The following is a 23,723-nucleotide window of genomic DNA, read 5'->3' as shown; positions in this document are numbered from 1 at the left end:
TAAAAAAATAAATAAAATAAAAACGGCTGCAAGAAATTATGTGTTTGATTCTCCCTTGAGGCCTGCCTCCATCCAAGTTAGCTTTCTAGACCCGAAGACCTAGAAAGCTAGAACCTATTGGTATTTTGGAAGGGTGTGAAAACTAGATCTTTAGGAGAACGTATGGAGATAGAATAGAAAGGTGGACATGTGGCATCGTGGCGCAATAGTTGAGAATCATTGGCATTTTGTTTTCTTCTTGTTTTCTGCTACATTGCTTGTTTTCAACTTAATCAGCCCATTGGGGATTTGTGGTGTGTTCTATTTTTTTTTTAATTTACATTTATATCCCGCCCTTTTCCGAAGACTCAGGGCGGCTTACAGTGTATAAGGCAATAGTCTCATTCTATTTGTATATTTAAAAAGTCAACTTATTGCCCCCCCAACAATCTGGGTCCTCATTTTACCTACCTTATAAAGGATGGAAGGCTGAGTCAACCTTGGGCCGGGCTTGAACCTGCAGTAATTGCAGGCTACTGTGTTCTAATAACAGGCTCCTTACAGCCTGAGCTATCCACGGCCCTTTGGTGTGGTGGTTAGGCATCAGGCATCTCCTGGGAGACGGTGAATTCTAGTTCATGAAACCAGTTGGGTAATTCTCAATAAACTACTTCAAGGAAGAAAACCCCTCCACCAAAAACCCTTTGCCAAGAAAATTGCAAAGTGTTAGTCTAGGCCAGCGGTCACCAACTGGTGGTCCGTGGACCACTGGTGGTCCGTGAGAAAATTTTGGTGGTCCGCAGAATTATTTTTTTTTTGCATTTTTTTATAGTGCACTAAATCAGGGGTCCTCAAACTATGGCCCCTGGGCCGGATATGTGCAATGAATGTTTGTGTTGCTGCAGAGAATCTCCCCCTTCGGAGTCTTTTTGTGTAGGTTGGAGGGGGGCAGAAATTCTGACTTGGGGTCTGCTTCAGCCTCCTGGTGTGGGGCTTTGGGCGAAGGTTGGAGGGAAGTGCTGCAGGTGGCGAAGAGCCAGAGGGCCTCGTTCCAGTGGGACAGCATCATGGCCTGGAACTGGCTGACCATGTCAGGCCACTGAACCTGGCCTTGCATTCCTGCAGGTCTTCCCTCTGCTTGGAAAGCCTATGCTCCTAGTCCTGAGTGAGGTGCTTCTACTGAGCCTTCTCAGTCAGATCCAATTTGAACTGAGCTGTTCTGCCAACTCTTTCTTGTGGTGGCTGCTTAGTTCCAACAGCTGCTTCCTGTTGGGGCCCTAAGGAGCCCGGGCAGGGAAGCAAGGAGTGGCTGGAAGGGGAGGGGTGAATAGAAGCTGGTGAGGTGCCCCTCGATGTGAGTGACATCAAGTTGGCCCTGCCCACCCAGTCACATGACCACCTAGCCATGCCCACTCAGCCAGTCATTAGGCAGATCACATTAGTGGTCCACGGGATTTAAAATTATGAATTTAGTGGTCCCTGAGGTCCGAAAGGTTGGGGACCCCTGGTCTAGGCAGTCATCATGCTTAAAGACACAAAACACCAACAACAGCAAAAACCAAAAGATGTACAGAATTGACAAATTAGAGGGACATAGAAGCCCGTGCAATCAATCCATTGGAAGGCGGTTTGGGTCTTGTTTTGAGGGCATGCTATTTGACCTCCTTATCTTAAGCCGATGTGTATAGCTCTTTAGATGGCTTCACATGACATATCCAACCAAACAAAGATGATTTAGACACACAATTTAGACACACAAGGAATTTGTCTTTGGTGCATATGCTCTCAGTTTACATAAAAAGAATAGCATAGCATAGCATAGCATAGCATAGCATAGCATAGCATAGCATAGCATAGCATAGCATAGAATAGAATAGAATAGAATAGAATAGAATAGAATAGAATAGAATTCTTTATTGGCCAAGTGTGATTGGACACACAAGGAATTTATCTTTGGTGCATATGCTCTCAGTGTACATAAAAAGAATAGAATAGAATAGAATAGAATAGAATAGAATAGAATAGAATAGAATAGAATAGAATAGAATAGAATAGAATAGAATAGAATAGAATAGAATAGGAGTTCTTTATGGGCCAAGTGTGATTGGACACACAAGGAATTTGTCTTGGCACATACGTTCTCAGAGTACATAAGGAGAATAAAATACATTCATCAAGAATAAGAAAAGAAAAAGATACATTTGTCAAGAATCATAAGGTACATAAATCATAAGAATACAAGCAACAAGTTACAGTCATACAGTCATAAGTGGAAGGAGATGGGTGGTGGGAATGATGAGAAGATTAATAGTAGTGCAGACTTAGTGAATAGTTTGACAGTGTTGAGGGAATTATTTGTTTAGCAGAGTGATGGCCTTCGGGAAAAAACTGTTTTTGTGTCTAGTTGTTCTGGTGTGCAGTGCTCTATAGTATTGTTTTGAGGGTAGGAGTTGAAACAATTTATGTCCAGAATGTGAGGGGTCTGTAGATATTTTCACGGCCCTCTTTTTGACTCGTGCAGTATACAGGTCCTCCATGGAAGGCAGGTTGGTAGCAATAGTAACAACCATGTCGCTAACTTAACAACTGCAGCGATTCACTTAACAACAGCAGCAGGAAAGGTCGTAAAATGGGACAAAATTTACTTAACAACTGTCTTGCTTAACAACACAGCTCAGTTGTGGTCGTACATTGAGAACGACCCATACTTGTGTATAGAACAGGTTTTGCATTTAACAATACGTTCCAGATTTCTGAAAATCTTCCAGTGATTAAATAATAGCAGATGCCCACCTATTATTTAGGGGGGGAAAGCAAGGGATTTGCCCTCCTTCAATTCTGCAAATCTTGTGCTTTTGCGTTAAGCTAATTCTCTTTTCCTGGCACCTACTCTTTGATTCTGTTTTTTGGCTCTTTTATATTTGGAGGCTTGGAAAAAAGAAAGAGGAATTTTCTGGTCTGTGTTCCAGGCCTTCTTGACAGTGAAAAGTCTGGGCAAAGCTAAAATGATGGAAAGGCAAAGTAGCAGCCCAAAAGAGAAGATCCAGAAACTAAAGAAAAGTTTGAACAATGCATACAACAGAACCCTAGTGGGAAAAAAATATGAAAATTTGTCTTTGGTGCATATGCTCTCAGTGTATATAAAAGAAAAGATACGTTCACCAAGAATCATAAGGTACAACACTTAATGATAATCATAGGGTACAAATAAGCAATTGAATCATACTAGGAAACAATCAATATAAATCATGAGGATACAAGCAACAAGGTTACAGTCATACAGTCATAAGTGGGAGGAGATGGATAATAGGAATGATGAGAAGATTAATAGTAGTGCAGATTTAGTAAATAGTTTGACAGTGTTGAGGGAATTATTTGTTTAGCAGAGTGACGGCGTTCGGGAAAAAAACTGTCCTTGTGTCTAGTTGTTCTGGTGTGCAGTGCTCTACACCGTCGTTTTGAGAGCAGGAGTTGAAGTAGTTTATGTCCAGGATGTGAAGGATCTGTAGATATTTTCACAGCCCTCTTTTTGACTCGTGCAATATACAGGTCCTCAATGGAAGGCAGGTTGGTAGCCATTGTTTTTTCTGCAGTTTTAATTATCCTCTGAAGTCTGTCTTTGTCTTGTTGGGTTGCAGAACCAAACCAGACAGTTATAGAGGTGCAGATGATGGACTGAATAATTCCTCTGTAGAACTGGCTCAGCAGCTCCTTGGACAATTTGAGCTTCCTGAGTTGGCGCAGAAAGAACATTCTTTGTTGTGCTTTTTCGCTGACGTTTTTGATGTTAGGTGTCCATTTGAGGTCTTGAGATATGATAGAACCTAGAAACTGGAAGGCCTCTACTGTTGATACTGTGATACTGTCTATAGAATCGTAAGGGAGAAATAGAAAATAGGACAGCCAGCCTGGTGCACTGTTTAAGGTATCAGATTAGAAACTGGGAGATGGTGAATTCTAGTCCTACACTGAGCATGAAGCCAGCTTTGTGCCAGTTGCTTTCTCTCTGTCTTAGGAAGGAGATAATGGCAAACCTTCTGAAAAAACAAAACAAAACACTTGCCACGGAAAATGCAGGCCGTGTCTGAGAACTGGACACAACAGAACAGAAGGGAGGAAAAAAAATTGAAAACACAGGCAAGAAATATGAAGAGGAAGCAGAAAAGCATAAGAGGATAATTACTCATCTATCGAGAGAAGGGTAGGGGGGAAGGCACAATTCTACGTTTTCTCTCTCTTTTTAATTCTTTTCTGTAATCTTTCTTTCTTTCTGCTTGCTCATGTTACTGTTTTGCAAAATCGTGCACGCATAAATATATGCCGGGAAGAAAATAAGAGAGGTGATAGATAGATAGATAGATAGATAGATAGATAGATAGATAGATAGATAGATAGATAGATAGATAGATAGGAAGATAAAACAAAAATAGGTATTAGAGGACAAATCAACCACAGCTTTTATCACAAGAAAGGAGAAACAGGTCTCTCCCTCCCTCCCTCCCTCCCTCCATTCCTCTATCATCAGTCTGTTTGTCTGTCTGTCTATCTGTCCATCCATCCATCCATCCATCCATCCATCCATCCATCCATCCATCCATCCATCTGTCATCTCTCTCTCTCTCTCTCTCTCTCCCTCTCCCTCTATTTCTCTACCTCTCTACCTCTAGCTCTCTCTCTCTCTATTGCTCTACTTGTACCTCTACTTCTACCTCAATCTGCCCATGACTAACTCCAATCCTAAATACAACAGAGAGATAGAAAGAAATCTTAATCTCTTATCTTTGTGCTGAATTCATACGACCAAAAAAAACATAAGCTAGCCAACCCGTTTTTTAGCCAGCAACCCAAACCTACATAGTTGGCTTGTGGTTGAGTGCTGTACAAACCCTGGCCATGAGTAGAGACAAGATTTGATTGACCGCTGGCCTGTGGGAATAAACACAGATTAGACAGCAGACTCTGTGGAAAAGTATTGAGCTACCCACGAGTGGAAACTCTGGAGAACATCGGCCCCATCCACAGCCAGGAAAAAACAGATCCATCTAAGACAGTGATGGTTAACCTTTTTGGTGCCGAGTACCGAATCCCCGAAGTGCCTCCACCCGTGCATGTGCCCTGGGGCTCCCTGTAAATGTGCCCCCCCATGCCCTGTTTTGGCTTCCAGGTTGGTGCAGGAGGCCTTCCAGGCCCAAAATGGGACACGGGTGGCTCAGGTGCGCAAACCCCCAAAATGGCAATGCGAGCGGCCCCCGCGTATGCCCCCTGCCCCCTGCGAATGCACAGCAGAGACCTGAAGACCAGTTGGCCAGTGGGAGGCACGCGCAAAAGCACAGTGGATCTGGGCTGGGGCAACGGCTGGCGTGCCCGCAGAGAGGGCTCTGCGTACCACCTGTGGCACGTGTGCCATAGGTTCGCCAGCACGGATCTAAGAAATCAGAGGGGTAATTCCCTCACCCCACCCCACTCCACCCCCCCCGCGAAACTCTGCTTGTGGGTAAAGACGTTTCGTCGTTAGAAGCCGAGCTGTGGGCAGACCGTTGCGAAAATCAGTGCTCAAAGTCCTCTCTTGCAAACGGCTGCTTGTATCGGAAGACGGTTTGATTTCTTCCAGAGACTGTGCTGGATGCCGTGTGTGCAGTGGGTGGGATTCAGCCGGTTCGCACCACCTCGGGAGAACCGGTGGTTAATTTTCTGAGCAGTTTGGCAAACTGGTTGCTGGAAGGAATCATTAGGGCAGAGAACCGGTTGTTAAATTACTTGAATCCCACCACTCTGTGTGTGTGTGTGTGTGTGCGTGTGTGTGTGTGTGTGTGTGTGTGAACTCTCAGGCTTTGTTCGGCTTTGTGCTTTTTGTTAAAGACTGCAACCACAACTGGCCTTGGCTAAGCCTCCTGCATCTTTCTTCCCTGTTGTGATCCCATGTTTTCTGTTTCCAAGCAGCCAGCTGGTACCAACGGTTGGGGTACACCTGCTCACACCATAGTTACCAGTACATGGAGATATATTCTGGGGTGTTTTTACTGTGCTCAGATGCTTCTTTTTCTTTTCTTTTTTTTTGGGGGGGAAGAGCATTTTCTCAGTGATCATACATCTTGTGGAGCCCCCTTGTTCTCCGATTCCTTTTTTTGGTTTTTTTGAATTTATATCCCGCCCTTCTCCGAAGACTCAGGGCGGCTTACATTGTGTAAGGCAATAGTCTCATCCTATATGTATATTTATATACAAAGTCAACTTATTGCCCCCCCCAACAATCTGGGTCCTCATTTTACCTACCTTATAAAGTCTGGAAGGCTGAGTCAACCTTGGGCCTGGGGGGACTCGAACTTGCAGTAATTGTAACTGCAGGCAGCTGTGTGTTAATAACAGGCTGCATTAGCCTGGTGAGCCACTTCCCAGCCCTGATGCTGCCTTGCTGAAATATGAACGGAGATTGTCAGATGCAAAGAATCGGGACCACACATTGGGTTCCAGCTAGCTAATCTATTGCTGATGTCTCTGTATAAGAATCTCGTTAATTCATGGTCGGCCCTAAATGTGGACTAGATAGGAATCAATAGAATTTCAAGAGGGGTTGGATTTAGACCATTTGTGAGAACATAATTATTCTAGGCTGATTGCTCTCTTGACTCCATCCCCAGGCTCTGTCTTCCTTCCCCTATATTTATTTTATTTAGCGTATGGCAAATACGTGGACTTATAGTGGTTCAGATGTTAATGTCCAGTCCACCCAGCCATTCAAGGACAGGGTGGTCTATGCTGAAAAAAACAACAACAGACATTGGGCCAGTGTAAGCTATAAAATAATAAAAAATAAAAAGGAAGCAGTGGTTCAGTGGCTAAAATGCTGAGCTTGCTGATCGAAAGGTCGGCAGTTCGGCGGTTCGAATCCCTAGTGCTGCATAATGGGATGAGCTCCCATTACTTGTCCCAGCTTCTGCCAACTTAGCAGTTCGAAAGCATGTAAAAAATGCAAGTAGAAAAAGAGGGACCACCTTTGGTGGGAAGGGAACAGCGTTCTGTGTACCTTTGGTGTTGAGTCATGCCGGCCACATGACCACGGAGACATCTTCGGACAGCGCTGGCTCTTCGGCTTAGAAACAGAGATGATCACTGCCCCCTAGAGTCGGGAACGACTAGCACATACGTGCGAGGGGAACCTTTACCTTTACTTTTAAGCTCTTGCTAGACATTCAAACACAATGTGATGGATATTTTGCCGAGGAGGACCAAAATCACAATGAGGGCTAGAGACGAGACCCCACTTAAACAATGAGTCCTGGCACTCACGATGTTGGGTATGGATCCTGTTCAGAGTTGACCGATGCTGGTGGGGAAGGTCAAAACCTGACACCTTTTTTGGTAGGGTCACCTACGTAACTGCCTGTATCAAATGGACGTTCAGCAGCCCATTTGGCTTTCCACTGTGTCAAAGTTGTCAGGCAGCTGTTGAGCAAGTGCCAGAGGGGGCCAATGGATAGATGAGGAAGATCAGCATGCACAGGAAGAAGGGGGTCTCTCAAATGTTGTTGTCCTCCTTCGCTAAGGCTTCCTGCCTTTGTAGAGCTGGTGATGCAATGTGGCTCAAGACGGGGAGCCAGCGAGTAGATTTTAATGCAACTGCTTATGATCCTCATTGTATCATTTAGTCTAGCACCGATCTTGCTAGTATGGCAGCTATTAAGTCAGTGGTTCTCAACCTTTATAGTGCTGCGACCCCTTTAATACAATTCCCCACGATGTGGCGACCCCAACCGTAAAATTATTTTCGTTTTGAATTTATCGCGCCTGAAGCCGTATTAGCTAGCGATCTGAACTGCTTGCGATTGCCTTGAGGACGGAGGCATTAAAGCGGAGACTCCTCCCCTATTAAGTTTATGGCGCCTGAAGCCAGATTAGGCTAGTGATTGGGACTGATTGCAGCTGGCTTGAGAGGGAGACATCAGAGTAAAGATTTCTCTCTTTTTTAATTCATCGCGCCTGAAGCCGAATTCGGCTAGCGATTTGAAGAGTCTGCAGCTGGCTTGTGGAGTCAACCATTGGAGCGCGATTCTTCGACTCGCAAGTATACTTCCCATATTTCTGATGGTCTTAGGCGACCCCTGGCAAATCGTCATTCGACCCCCAGTGGGGTCCCGACCCACAGGTTGAGAACTGCTGTATTAAGTCAAACAGGGGCGCACTTCTCCTAGAAAGAGGGACTTATAGTTGGACCCAAATTCATCCAGCTGCCTTTTATGGTTAAGGTGGAACTAGAATGCACAATATTCTGGTGATTGGCCAAAGTCACCCAGCCAACTTTTGTGCCTAGGGTGGGTCTAGAACTCACAGTCTCCTGAGGATTGACCCAAAGGCACCCAGCCAGTTTTCATGCCTTAAGTGAGTCTAGAGCTCACATAACGGAAGATCCCAGCTGTCTTCTCCATGAGTGTATCAGGGTTCTGAGGGATGCCCTAATTAAATCATGAGTCTTGAGCCAGGCTTAAAAAAAAATCCAGTTATTTATTAGGAGCTTCATGTCGCCATGTTCCCAAATGAAGCCAGCTCTGACCCTACGTAATTTATGCTCCAATTATGACCCTGTTCCCACTTTCCCCCAGGGTGTTCATCAGTCACATTCACCAACCGAGCAATTTCACGGGTTATAGAGGTCACTCCCCTTCGACTGCTGTAGGTATCCCTGGGATATAGCCTTGAGGGAGATAAGCATGGAATGTGCATCTGTTTTTGGCTGCTGTGCAGTTTTCCCAGTTTCCCAATCCCCCTGGCCTATGGCAACTCAAGAACAGGCCCGGGATGAGTTGACATTGTGTAGTTTAAAGAAGAATGAAAACATACATCAGATGTTTGAGCTAGGTTGAAAGTTGAGATATTGAAAAGCCATATAGCTGAATGTTAGACAGATGTAGATGAAAAAAAAAAGAGAGGAAAGACTTGTGAAATTGGGTGTTATGAAATTGGGTGTTGATGACACACTGGAAGGTAGGGAAGATGTGGACTCCAAGCTGCAGTGGGTATTGAAGCTTTGTCAGGAAGGACCATAATGATCTTCCTCGCAGATCCTTGAGAAGGTAGCTAAACTTATATGTCATCTATTCATTTGTGGCTTAACAGGTTGGAATGTAAAAGAGAAAGGAGTCCCTGCAAATTTGACTCTGATAGTCTTTGTCAACTATAGGAAGCAGTAATCATCTCTGTTTCAAGGCCATTGAGACAGCACTGTCTGAAGACATTTCTATGGTCATGTTACCTTCCCACTGAAGTGGTACCTATTTGTCTACTCGCATTTGCATGCTTTCAAACTGGTGGAGCTGAGGCTAGAATGGGAACTCACCCCATCACATGGCACTTGGCTCTCGAACCTGGACTGCCGGATTTCCAACCGCCAAGCTGGGTGTCTTAACTGCTGAGCCACCCCACCACCCAAGGTTGGCAGAGCAACCCATAAAAAAGATTTATTCCAATAGGCATAACATATTCTGTAAACGCAGCAACCAGTATAGGGTTTAGTGTATGGAGTAAGCCAGGCCAACAGGAGGAAGCAAGGGGAGCTACAGTCCACAGTAGACTTCGCTGTGATTTGCATCCAGTTTTGATTGCCACGATGTAAAAAAGATGTTGAGACTCTAGAAAGAGTGCAGAGAAGAGCAACAAAGAGGATTAAGGGCCTAGAAGCTAAAACATATGAAGAACGGCTGCAGGAACTAGGTATGTCTAGTTTAATGTCTACCTTGATGAACGTATCTTTTCTTTTATGTACACTGAGAGCATATGCACCAAGACAAATTCCTTGTGTGTCCAATCACACTTGGCCAATAAAAATTCTATTCTATTCTATTAATGAAAAGAAGGACGAGGGGAGACATGATAGCAGAGTTCCAGTATCTCAAAGGCTGCCACAAAGAAGAGGGAGTCAAGCTATTCTCCAAAGCACCTGAAGACAGAGCAAGAAGCAATAGATGGAAACTAATCAAGGAGAGAAGCAACCTGGAACTAAGGAGAAATTTCCTGACAGTTAGAACCATTAATCAGTGGAACAACTTGCCTCCAGAAGTTGTGAATGCTCCATCCCTGGAAATTTTTAAGAAGATGTTGGATGACCATTTGTCTGAAGTGATGTAGGGTTTCCTGCCTAAGCAGGGGGTTAGACTAGAAGACCTCCAAGGTCCCTTCCAACTCTGTTATTCTATATTCTATTGTTCAGCAAAAATGTCTGATACCTAAAGACCTAAATATTGAAAGAATCAAAATTAAGGAGAAGAAGAAGAAGGAGAAGAAGAAGAAGAAGGAGAAGGAGAAGGAGAAGGAGAAGGAGAAGGAGAAGGAGAAGGAGAAGGAGAAGGAGAAGGAGAAGGAGAAGGAGAAGGAGAAGGAGAAGGAGAAGGAGAAGGAGAAGGAGAAGGAGAAGGAGAAGGAGAAGGAGAAAGAGGAGGAGGAGAAGGAGAAGGAGAAGGAGAAGGAGCAGCAGCTTTGAGCTACATTGTTGGAGGGAAAACAGCAGAGTGGATTTTGGTCTGTTTGTTTGTAACTTTTGCTCTGGCGCCATTCTCTTGTGGCGAAACTGGCTATCTGCCCAGCTTCATTTTCCTCCTTAACTCCCTGCCCAGATGTGGCTGTAATCTGCTCCTTGAGATAAGCACTTCTAAGGATTTGAGTCCTGGCTGAAAATAAATATGTAGCTGGGTGATCTATATCAGGGGTCTCCAATCTTGGCAACTTGCTGGGGCATTCTGGGAGTTGAAGTCCACCAGGCTTAAAGTTGCCAAGGTTGGAGACCCCTGATCTATATTGTTGGGTCCTTGGTGTTTTCTGGATTGGCTTTCCTTCTTGCAGACTTCTCATCACCAGCCCTGGGTGGTGATGAGCCTCTGGTGGCTCAACAGACTAATGCAGTCTGTTATTAACAGCAGCTGCTTGCAATTACTGCAGGTTCAAGCCCCACCAGGCCCAAGGTTGACTCAGCCTTCCATCCTTTATAAGGTAGGTAAAATGAGGACCCAGATTGTTGGGGGCAATAAATTGACTTTGTATATAATATACAAATGGATGAAGACTATTGCTTGACATAGTGTAAGCCGCCTTGAGTCTTCGGAGAAGGGCGGGATATAAATGCAAATTAAAAAAAAACAGGTTTCCAAGAACCCAACATCCAACTAAACTGAAATAAGGATTTTTTTTTTCCTTGTGGCTTAGCTTGGGGTCTGAACTCGGCCTGGGTTGTTTATGCATGAAACCCTGGTTGAATCAACCTTCCTGACTTAGAATCTGAACCGAGCCGACGTCACGCAAAGTTGACGATTGCCCATTTCTGCTCGAAAGCACGATTCAAAACATGCCCCGAAGAAAAGAAAAAAAAGAACGCGATACACTCATCCTACTTTGCTGATAGAAGAATTTGGTGTTACTCATTAGCCATGTGGGAACATCTCCACCAACATGGGAGCTCTGCCAAGGAGGATTCAGAAGGCTTTCCCATCCAAAAAGGCAGAGAAAACTGGAGGAGTTCAGCTATAATTCATGCCATGAACACTGCTTGGGTTGTGGGGTGTTTTTTGTGTTTTTTTTGACATCTATTTAGCTCGGCTTCTCTTTCTGTGTAGCTGCTCATTTTCCTATGATTTGGGATAGGCATAAATCTTTCTTTGAGAGACACAAATTCTTCCTTCCTTCCTTCCTTCCTTCCTTCCTTCCTTCCTTCCTTCCTTCCTTCCTTCCTTCCTTCCCTCCCTCCCTCCCTCCCTCCCATCTTTCCTTCCTTCTTCCCTTCCTTTCTTCGTTCCTTCCTTCTTTCATTCCTTCCTTCCTTCCCCCCTCCCTCCCTCTCATCTTTCCTTCCTTCTTCCCTTCCTTCCTTCCTTCTTTCATTCCTTCCTTCCTTCCCCCCTCCTTCCCTCCCTCCCATCTTTCCTTCCTTCTTCCCTTCCTTCCTTCCTCCCTTCCCTATCCTTCCCTTCCTTTCCCCTTCCTTCCTTCCTTCCTTCCCTCCCTCCCTCCCTCCCATCTTTCCTTCCTTCTTCCCTTCCTTCCTCCCTCCCTCCCTCCCATCTTTCCTTCCTTCTTCCTTCCTTCCTTCTTCCCTTCCTTCCTTCCTTCCTTCCTTCCTTCCTTCCTTCCTTCCTTCCTTCCTTCCCTACCCTTCCCTTCCCCTTCCTTCCTTCCTTCCTTCCTTCCTTCCTTCCTTCCTTCCTTCCTTCCTTCCTTCCTTCCTTCCTTCCTTCCATTGTGGTTGTATGTCAAGGACTATCTGTAAAGGTGCCCTTTATTTATTCTGTTCCAATTTGAAAATGAAATTTGGCTTGTTCTTGCACTTCATATTTGCCTGCTAAACAGGTTGCCAGCATTAGAAAGAGCGCAGAGAAGAGCAACAGAAATGATGAGGGGACTGGAGGCTAAAACATAGGAAGAACGGTTGTAGGAATTGGGTGTGTCTAGTTTAATGAAAAGAAGGGCTGGGGGCGTGGCCTGATAGCAGTCTTCCAATATCTCAGGGACTGCCCCAAAGAAGAGGGAGTCAAGCTATTCTCCAAAGCACCTGAAGGCAGGACAAGAAGCAATGGGTGGAAACTAATCAAGGAGAGAAGCAAACTAGAACTAAGGAGAAATTTCCTGACAGTGAGAACAATTCATCAGTGGAACAACTTGCCTCCAGAAGCTGTGAATGCTCCAACACTGGAAGTTTTTAAGAAGAGGTTGGACAACCGTTTGTCTGAAGTGGTATAGAGTTTCCTGCCTAGGCAGGGGGTTGGACTAGAAGACCTCCAGGGTCCCTTCTAATTCTCTTATTCTATAGAGATTTTAACATATTTATGACTAGCTTTGTCAACCATTTTTTCCCCATGTGTCCAAAAACCTGGTGTAATTGACTGCAGCTTTGTGGGCAGGTGTTTGTGTGTGATTTTTTTTTTTGTGTGCATGATTTAGGCTCTTCCCAGAACTGCAGATCACAGTATAATAATATTTCCCTCTTAGCAGCTTAGTTACTCAGCTCTTTGAAACTGTGGCCAGTTCTGTGATTTTTCTTCATTATGTAGGCCGACTCTACAGCTCTCTTGATCTGTTGCTGTTTCTTCAACTTTCTAGTGTCTTTCTTTCTTTCTTTCTTTCTTTCTTTCTTTCTTTCTTTCTTTCTTTCTTTCTTTCTTCCTTCCTTCCTTCCTTCCTTCCTTCCTTCCTTCCTTCCTTCCTCTTCCTTTCTTCCTTCTTTCTCTTTTCTTTTCTCTTCCTTCCTTCCTTCTCCCTCCCTCTCTCTCTCTCTCTCTCTTTCTTTCTTTCTTTCCTTCCTTCCTTCCTCCCTCCCTCCCTCTCTCTTTCTTTCTTTCTTTCCTTCCTTCCTTCTTTCCTTCCTTCCTTCCTTCCTTCCTTCCTTCCTTCCTTCCTTCCTTCCTTCCTCTCTCTCTTCTCCTTCTCTTTCTCCTTCTCCTTTCCGAATATTCAGAAACCTTTAGTAAACCCCCAAGAAAGCAGCCTGCTTCATTCCTCTCCCTTTTTGTAAAAGTTCGATTCTGTAACTCTGGAATTCCAGGGCTTGTCAACCCCAAAGCCCCCAACTTTCCCGTTGTAGGGAGTGATTTTATATTGAATAAAATGCAAACATCTAGATTCCCTCACCAGCATTGGTGAGGCAAAAGTCGGGGAGGGGGTGGAAGAGAGAGAAACCTGTTTTTTTTATTCCCTCCCTACTTCTCTTTCATTCCAATATCGCAGGATTTGCTTTCAATGGCTCTTTTAAAAGAGGAGAAAGCCCCCCCCCCCATTGTTTTTCACAAGAGTGGAAAATAATAAGAGCCTTTGCTCACTTCTTCAGTTACAAGGTTGCCTGAGGGTTGTCATCTCCTTCGTGGCACCATCGTCTCTGCAGTGGTTTCAATGCTTCTCTGGTTTACTGCATGTCCTTCAATCCCCCCCCACCCCCGGAAAAAACCTACTTCAGTTTGAGAAACGCTTCCTGTGGACTTTCTGCAGGACAGCTAGTCCTTGACGTATGACCACAATGGGACTTGAATGTCCATGGTGAAGCAAGGAGGTTGCTAATTGAGTCATACCTGATTTTACAATCACACCTGATTTTGCTGGGGCTTGTTCAGCGAATCCTTGCAGTGGTTAAGTAAACCATGGGGTCTTTCGGTGAATATATAGCTTCACCCCGGTGGTGGACTTCTAATTTTTTTTTTTACTACCGGTTCTGTGGGTGTGGCTTGGTGGGCATGGCAGGGGAAGGATACTGCAAAGTCCCCATACCTACCCCACTCCAGGGGAAGGATACTGCAAAATCCCCATTCCCTCCCCACTCCTGAGAGAAGGATGCTGCAAAATCCCCATTCCCTCCCCACTCCAGGGGAAGGTTACTGCAAAATCCCCATTCCCTCCCCACTCCAGGGGAAGGTTACTGCAAAATCCCCATTCCGTCCCCACTCCAGGGGAAGGATACTGCAAAATCCCCATTCCCTCCCCACTCCTGAGAGAAGGATGCTGCAAAATCCCCATTCCCTCCCCACTCCAGGGGAAGGTTACTGCAAAATCCCCATTCCGTCCTCACTCCAGGGGAAGGATACTGCAAAGTCCCCATTCCCACCCCACTCCAGGGGAAGGATACTGCAAAGTCCCCATTCTTACCCCACTCCAGGGGAAGGATACTGCAAAGTCCCCATTCCCACCCCACTCCAGGGGAAGGTTACTGCAAAATCCCCATTCCGTCCCCACTCCAGGGGAAGGATACTGCAAAATCCCCATTCCCTCCCCACTCCAGGGGAAGGTTACTGCAAAATCCCCATTCCGTCCCCACTCCAGGGGAAGGATACTGCAAAGTCCCCATTCCCACCCCACTCCAGGGGAAGGTTACTGCAAAATCCCCATTCCGTCCCCACTCCAAGGGAGGGATACTGCAAAATCACCATTCCGTCCCCACTCCAGGGGAAGGATACTGCAAAATCCCCATTCCCTCCCCACTCCAGGGGAAGGTTACTGCAAAATCCCCATTCCCTTCCCACTTCAGGGGAAGGTTACTGCAAAATCCCCATTCCGTCCCCACTCCAGGGGAAGGTTACTGCAAAATCCCCATTCCGTCCCCACTCCAGGGGAAGGATACTGCAAAGTCCCCATTCCCACCCCACTCCAGGGGAAGGTTACTGCAAAATCTCCATTCCCTCCCCACTCCAGGGGAAGGTTACTGCAAAATCCCCATTCCGTCCCCACTTCAGGGGAAAGTTACTGCAAAATCCCCATTCCGTCCCCACTTCAGGGGAAAGTTACTGCAAAATCCCCATTCCCTCCCCACTCCAGGGGAAGGATACTGCAAAATCCCCATTCCCACCCCACTCCAAGGGAGGGATACTGCAAAATCCCCATTCCCACCTCACTCCTGCGAGAAGGATGCTGCAAAATCCCCATTCCCACCCCGCTCCAGGGGAAGAATACTGCAAAATCCCCATTTTGCCCCATTTTATGACTTTTCTTGCCGCAGTTGCTAAGTAGATCGTTGCGTTTGTTAAGTTAGGAACACGGTTGTTAAATGAACCTGGCTTTTCCCATCGACTTTGCTTGTCAGAAGGTCGTAATACTGCAACCGTCATAAATGTGAACCGCTTGATCAAACCAATTTTGACCGTGTGGCCGTGGGGATGCTGCAACGGTCGTAAGTGTGAAAAACGGTCCTACGTCACTTTTTTCAGTGCTGTTGTAACTTTGAACGGTCACTAAATCATCACCATCATTCAATGACTCCATAATCCCTTGAGGGGTGGAGTCTGGGCAACTGAATGGAGCTAGCAGAGTGATTTAATGGCCAGCTGCCCTTCCTGTCGCCAATGTGGAGTTTTGTTCAGCAGATCTATTCTCATTGTGCCCAGAGAGAAAAATCTGCCTCTACCTAGGATCAAACTCACCGCCTCCTGATTGTGAGGCGAGAGCGCCACTTCTAGGCCAGAGAGAAAGAGAATACCCATGCCCTTTGAACGGTCACTAAATGAACGGTTGTAACTCGAGGATTACCTGTACTGGTTGTAAGTCACTTTTCCCAGTAACTTTGAACGGTCAATAAATGAATGGTTGTAAGTTGATTGCAATCTAGAGCCGGGAACGACTAGCACATATGTGCGAGGGGAACCTTTAAGTTTACCTCAGTTGATTACTAACCTGTAGTATTATTCCAGTCACTACATGGGTTAGGATCATTTCTTAAATTCAAAGAAGCCATCCTATCTATTTCTCAATCCAGAAATGGAGCAGAGCGGAGAATGGCTCTCTACGCCCGGATTTTGAGTTGTGCGTCCTTTGCATCTGGAGTAAGTTTTGTGAGGCCCTTGAACTTAATTCTCTTTTCACAACTCCTCAGAGCTCTGGCTGATGTGATGAGACCAGAAGGTGCCTGCACCACAGATCACATGGAAACCGATCTCAATATCGTGGTTCACATGCAGCATTATGAGAACATGGAGACAAGAGCGCCGGCTAACAACTTACGTAAGTGTGACGGTTTCGGTATTTTGCTCGGTGAGCCTTGGTGTTCCTTATGGCCCGCAAGAGACTGACTTTGTCTTGCCTTGTTAAATCCAGCGCTAAGAATTGGCCAAATTCTGACCTTTGGTTTTTACTGCTGGTGGTTTCACCTAAGCGTCTTTTTGCTAGACCTCTTAAAAAGGCAGTTGGGTTGCTTTTCAAGTCTGTAGAGATTCTCCGTCATCCAGGTCATGGTTGTTCCAAAGGTGCTTTTTTTCCGGGAGGCAACTGGACTTCCTTGTTTGTTTGTTTTTCTTTGGAAGATGTTTCTCTTCTCATCCAAGAAGCTTCTTCAGCTCTGACTGGATGGTGAAGGATGGAAGGATTTATATTTCTTGCAGACAGCTGGTCATCCTTTGAGAGCAGAGGTCTTCAAACTTGGCAGCTTTAAGACTCGTGGACTTCAACTCCCAGAATTCTCCAGTCAGCTGGCTGAAGAATTCTGGGAGTTGAAGTCCCACAACAATACATGACAATACATGACACAATACAACAATACACAATACAACAATACAATACAATACAACAATACACGATACACAATACAATACACAATACACGAGCACACAATAGATTTAAACTTAAAGTGAACCGCTCCAATCTCGATTGCAGAAAATATGACTTCAGTAACAGTGTTGTTAATACTTGGAACGCACTACCTGACTCTGTGGTCTCTTCCCAAAATCCCCAAAGCTTTAACCAAAGACTATCTACTATTGACCTCACCCAATGGTGGGATTCAGGTAATTTAACAACCGGGTTCTCTGCCCTAATGATTTCTTCCAACAACCAGTTTGCCAAACTGCTCAGAAAGTTAACAACCGGTTCTCCCGAAGTGGTGCGAACTAGTTGAATCCCACCACTGACCTCACCCCATTCCTAAGACGTCTGTGAGGGGCGTGGATAAGAGCACCAGCGTGCCTACCGTTCCTGTCCTAATGTTCCTTTTGGTTGTATCCAATTCGTATGGTTATTTCATATATTGTTGTGTTTGACAAATTAAATAAATGAATAAAAATAAAGCTGCCAAGTTTGAAGACCTCTGTTTTAGAGAGTCGTTGGAGCACTTGGAAGTTTATCTGTGTCCTCAGGGCCACCTGAGTTGGTGCTCCTGGTTCCTGGAGTCTGCCATTTTTCCTCCTACTTCCACACCGTTCCAAGGGTGTTCATCCCAAATTGTATAGCTAAAAGTCTGTAGAAATTCTCCGTCATCCAGGTCATGGTTGTCCCAAAAGTGCTTTTTTTTCAGGAGGCAACTGGACTTTCTGGTTTTTTTTTTCTTTTGAAGATGTTTCGCTTCTCATCCATCTTCAGCTCTGACAGGATAGTGGAGAATTGAAGGATTTATATTCCTTGCAGGCAGCTGGTCATTTGCATCCTTTGAGAGCGTCATTGAGGCCACTTGGAGGTTTGTCAGTGTCCTCAGGGTCACCTGAGCAGTGCAAATGGTTCCTGTTGTCTGCCATTTTTCCCTCGGGAAATCCATTCCTACTCCCACACCATGGTTTTCAAGTATTGGTTTCCACACCAAATGCTTTTCAAGTATTCCAATCACTGCAAGAACCAGGAAGGATAAAACTTTTTAGGCACCCCAATGAAACACAACTTGTCTTAGATGTCAGATGTTAGATTAGCACACAATAGATTTAAGCTTAATGTTAACTGCTTTAATCTTGATTGCAGAAAATATGACTTCAGTAACAGTTGTTCATACTTGGAACACACTACCTGACTCTGTGGTCTCTTCCCAAAATCCCCAAAGCTTTAACCAAAAACTGTCTACTATTGACCTCACCCCATTCCTAAGAGGTCTGTAAGGGGCGTGCATAAGAGCACCAGCGTGCCTACTGTTCCTGTCCTATTGTTTCCTTTCGTTATATCCAATTAATATAGTTATTACATACTTATGCTTATATATACATGCTTATATATTGTATAGTTATTTCATGCTTATGCTTATATATACTGTTGTGACAAAATAAATAAAATAAATATAAATGTTGTACATCTCAGGGGGATTTAATTTTCAGTCGGCTGGATCTGCTAAGAAAAAATTTAATTTTTATTTATTTATTTTGTCACAACAATATATATAAGTATCATACAAAAAAGATTATATAGTGTATAAATATATATATGAGTAAATATTAGGAGGAATAAGCATATACATATATATATATTTGTTTTCTGAGGTTTTCGCGGGTGTTTGTATGTAGGTCTTTGGTTATTCGGGTTTTCTCCCGCGTAAAATTGGAAGTGTCTTGGCGACGTTTCGACGAAGTCTCATTCGTCATCTTCAGGCTTCAGCTTCGTGCTTCTGGGATATTGCACGAAGCACGAAGCTGAAGCCTGAAGATGACGAATGAGACTTCGTCGAAACGTCGCCAAGACACTTCCAATTTTACGCGGGAGAAAACCCAAATAACCAAAGACCTACATATATATATACATAACCCGAATAACCAAAGACCTACATATACCATAAGGGGCGTGCATAAGCGCACAAACGTGCCTACTGTTATGCACGCCCCTTATGGTCCTCTTAGGAATGGGGTGAAGTCAATAGTAGAAAGTTTTTGGTTAAAGCTTTTGGGATTATGGGAAGAGACCACAGAGTCAGGTAAAGTATTCCAAGCACTGATGAGTCTGTTACAGAAGTCAGATTGCTGTGTATTTTCCTCAAAATAGGAAAAGGCTTGTAGCCAGATCTTTGTGACAGTCATGAACACAATCCCTTGTTGTAGACCCGCAATAGTGTATCTGTAGTTTTGGTTTATTTATTTTGTCACAACATTATATACAAGCACATATAATGAAAGAAAACAATAGGACAGGAACGGTAGGCACTTTTGTGTACTTATGCACACGTATCCATGTTGTTCTGCATTATATTTCAATCCGATGGTTTTTTTGCGGGGGACGGGGGTGGTGGTTCATGGCTGGTATAAATATATATCTGGGATATCAATCAATTATTTTGGAAAAGGTTTCCAGCAAGGGAAAACAAAGCGTTGTGGAATTTGGAAGAACACTCCGGCTTTGTCAGAATTGTGGGGGTTTTTTCCCACTTCATTAGCAATATATGCGACTGCTAAACCCAGCGCAAAACCTACTGGGGAATAATGGTAAATATTTAGATTAAAGCTGCTGCTTTGAGTGAGATCTCAGAGCTGGATGATTGTCAACGGTTGGCTATGAAACTTTTGTCAGTAAAAATAACTAATAAATCAACACAGGAAGTCTTCTCTCTCTCTCTCTCTCTCTCTCTCTCTCTCCCTCCCTCCCTCTCCCTCCCTCCCTCCCCCCTCATCTGAAGTGTTAATACCACTTTATAATGCCTTGGTAAGGCCACACTTGGAATGCTGCATTCAGTTTTGGTCAGTGGTGAAATCCAATTTTTTTTACTACCGGTTCTGTGGGCGTGGCTTGGTGTGGCTTGGTGAGCATGGCAGTGGAAGGATACTGCAAAATCTCCATTCCCTCCCCACTCCTGGGGGAAGGATATTGCAAAATCCCCATTCCCTCCGCACTCCTGGGACCAGCCAGAGGTGGTATTTGTCGGTTCTCCAAACTACTCAAAATTTTCCGCTACCGGTTCTGCAGAACCTGTCAGAACCTGCTGGATTTCACCCCTGGTTTTGGTCGCCATGATGTAAAAAAGATGTTCAGACTCTAGAAAGAGTGCAGAGAAGAGCAACAAAGATGATTAGGGGACTGGAGGCTAAAACCTATGAAGAACGGTTGCAGGAACTGGGTATGTCTAATTTAATGAAAAGAAGGACTAATGGGTGACAGGATAGCAGTCTTCCAATATCTCAGGGGCTGCCCCAAAGAAGAGGGAGTCAAGCTATTCTCCAAAGCACCTGAAGGCAGGACAAGAAGCAACAAATGGAAGCTAATCAAGGAGAGAAGCAACTTAGAACTAAGGAGAATTTTTCTGACAGTTAGAACAATTAATCAGTAGAACAACTTACCTCCAGAAGTTGTGAATGCTCCAACACTGGAAGTTTTTAAGGAGATCTTGGACAATTGTTTGTCTGAAATGGTATAGGATTTCCTGCCTAAGCAGGGGGTTGGACTAGAAGACCTCCAAGGTCCCTTCCAACTCTGTTATTTTATTTTTTATTTATCTATTCCCTCTCTCTCTCTCTCTCTCTCTCTCTCTCTCTCTCTCCCCCATCTCCATCTCCATCTCTATCTCCATCTCCATCTCCAGGCATCCAGGGTTCCTTCATTGACTGTGAAAATGTAACTGAGCAGAGCAAGATGTAGCTGCTGCATGTTTATATTTTCAGTGCAGGTTTCAAAAATTGGAACCTCTGCATTGATCTTATGGTGGAGGGAAGCTTCTTTGAGCAATTCTTCACCACTCCCTTGATGACCTCTTGAAAAAGACTTTAAAAAAAAAAGTAGGCGTTGTTTCTCGATCATCTTTTTCATCCATGCTGCCTTGTTGTTTGGAGACGTTTTTAACTGGATTCGTCTCCCTCCTAATGGAAAACCTTGCCAGTCTTTTTTTTTTTTTTTAAGGGGAGTATTTTAAGACCACCACTTTTTAATTGATGCGTTCATCGTTGTTTCCTGGCTATTGCTTTTTGGAGGTGTTGAAGAAGAAAATTGGGTGACATGAATGGATCTAATTTGTGTGAATTAAATTAATCCGACTTGAGCTTAAGAAGCCGAAAATAACTGGTGTGTTGATTAAAATATGAATGACGGGAAATGCACGCCGGAGCTGTGAGAGCTGGACTAACGTTGCTGCTGCTATTGGTCAGGACGGTGCATCGAAACTCTTTATGGAATCTGTGTTTCTTGGAATGAAGCCATTTTGGATGGTCACACAGTACAGGTCGTCCTTGACTTGCACCCACAATTGCGCCCCAAATTTATGCTGCCAAGTGGAACATTTGTGAAGCGAGCTTTGCCTCATTTTACAGCTTGTCTTGCCACTGTTGTTAAGTGAATCATTGTCCTTGCTTGGTAACACATTCATTAAGTGAATTTGGCTTCCCCCCACTGACTTGGTTCGTCAGAAGGCCACCAAAGCAGGTCAGATGAGCCCGGGACACTGCAATCGTCATAAATATGAATCAGCTGCTGCCAAGCCTCTGAATTCTGATCATGTGACCATGGGGATGCTGCAACGTCATAAGTCACTTTTTTCCAGTGCCGTTGTAACTTTGAATGGTCACTAAATGAACTATTGTTCTAACTGTGCACTGAATTCATCCATTAACCAAACACACTGGTTTGGCATATTAGGCATAACCAAGGATGGGATTCAGCCGGTTCGGCCAAACTGGATATTAATTTTAATCTGGTTCGCCAAACTGGTTGTTGCAAGAACTGGCTGAAGCCGCCCACCCTGCCCTTCCCTTCCCAGGAGTCCCCACGTGGCCCATTTTGGATGCCAGGTAAGTGCAGGGCCTGCACGGAGGCTCTGGGAGGGCGAAAAATGGGCCTCCTGGAAGTTCCGGAAATCTGGAAACGGGTCTGTTTCCAGCCTCCGGGGGGCCTCCAGAGGCCGGGGGAGGGCCATTTTCGCCCTCCCGGATGTTTGAGGAAAACCTCTGAAGTCTGGGGAGGGCGAAAACACCCCTCCTCATGGTGCAGGAGGCCGAGTAAGCCACGCCCACCACGGCCATGCCCACTCAGCCACCGGGGCAGAGAACTGGTTGCTAAAATTTCTGAATCCCACCCCTAGGCGTAACCTCAAAGAAACATCAGTAGTAAACCAGCTTATCACATTGGATAAATGTTATAGGCTCAGTTGGTCAAATAATTTTGGCTGACGGGGTTTAAAAAGAGGGCCTTTTGTACTGTGACCCCCCCTCCCCAATTCTTTGGAATATCTCTTTGCCTAGGGTGAGGTCTGTCCCTATCCCTTTGGGCTATGCCAGTTAGCCCAGGGTCCTCTTGGGGTGCTCAATATTGCATGCTGCTGGTGGATTGAGTGAGGAGGTGCTACCACTGTACTGATCTTGCCTTGGGCTTCTTATCTCTGTCCCTCACGTTTTTATTATTTTTTTCTTTCTTTCTTTTTTCTTTTTTGCATTTATATCCCGCCCTTCTCCGAAGACTCAAGGCGGGTTACACTATGTCAAGCAATAGTCTTCATCCCTTTGTATATTATATACAAAGTCAACTTACTGCCCCCAGCAATCTGGGTCATCATTTTACCTACCTTATAAAGGATGGAAGGCTGAGTCAACCTTGGGCCTGGTGGGGCTTGAACCTGCAGTAATTGCAAGCAGCTGCTGTTAATAACAGACTGTCTTACCAGTCTGAGCCACAGAGGCATTTGTGGTTTTAATTGCCCAAGTGGTTGCCTTGCGGAGTGCGATGAGTGGTGTTGTGCCTCGTCCGCTTTCCCCGCAGCCGGGCCTGTCTTATCTGCTTCCAAATGCTGAGGAATGTCCTAACATGCCTCCCGGCCCCAGCCCTGGCTCCATGCCCAGACAGACCGAGGAGGAAGAAGTGCCTCCAGCCCCCAGCTCTGGCTCCATGCCCAGGCAAACGGAGCAACTAGACCCCTCTCCCTCCCCCACAGCATGTGAGCCTGAGGAAGGTCAATTACCAACAGCTGCAGACTGGAGTGACCCTCGCTTCAGAAGAATTGATAGGCGGCGGCGACAGAAGGAAGGGAGGGGCAGGCCTGGATAAGTGCTGAGTCATGGAGCCACACCCCATGGCCTATATAAAGGATCTGCTTTCTGGCATTCTCTGAGTCAGGCAAAGTCTACCTTATCTTGCTGAAGTCACTTTCTGGTCTCCTGCCTACCTTGAGGACTTTGCTAGGACTTTGGCAGAGCTGCAGAGGCACGCTTGATTCGGATTTCCCTGACCCGGCCGTCAGCGGAGGAGTGGGACACGACAGGTGGTCCAGGAGTTTAATGAAGAAACAAAAAGAAATAATGCTTCCATTGGATCGAGCTCTGGCTTGGGACCTGATTTAGCATGAGTCTCCATTTCCAAAATACCGAAAGGGCTGTGAATCTTTTTGACAAGATTTCTGCCTTTTTTTTTTTTGATCCACCCTGCCTATGCTCCTCCCTTTACATTGGACATGGTAGCCTTCAGCCTAGTCTCTCACCCTGGGCTTCTCTGCCAAGTTCTTTTGTCCTTTGAAGGAATGAACGAAATGCAGTTGTCTCTCTTCGTGTTGAATCTATATATATAAAAGCCAAATGCCACTCACTCATCACAAAATCTCCAGAACGGTAAAGCCTACAAACTTGAAACTTGGCACATTA

General features: G+C 45.1%; 1 protein-coding gene across 1 annotated transcript in view; it reads left to right on the top strand.

Moving 5' to 3' along the window:
* The window catches only part of SHISA9 (shisa family member 9), a 252,085-nt gene that overhangs the window by 4,948 nt on the left and 223,414 nt on the right, over positions 1-23,723 (top strand). Inside the window, exon 2 of the mRNA XM_058157865.1 lies at positions 16,307-16,434. Within this exon, the coding sequence (XP_058013848.1) occupies positions 16,307-16,434 (128 nt within the window). The remainder of the gene's footprint in view (positions 1-16,306; positions 16,435-23,723) is intronic.

This window comes from Ahaetulla prasina, chromosome 14 (genome assembly GCF_028640845.1).
Source record: "Ahaetulla prasina isolate Xishuangbanna chromosome 14, ASM2864084v1, whole genome shotgun sequence".
NCBI classification, from domain to species: Eukaryota; Metazoa; Chordata; class Lepidosauria; order Squamata; family Colubridae; genus Ahaetulla; species Ahaetulla prasina.
Note: the sequence above shows the minus strand (reverse complement) of the source record. Positions and strands in the feature narration are given on the sequence as shown.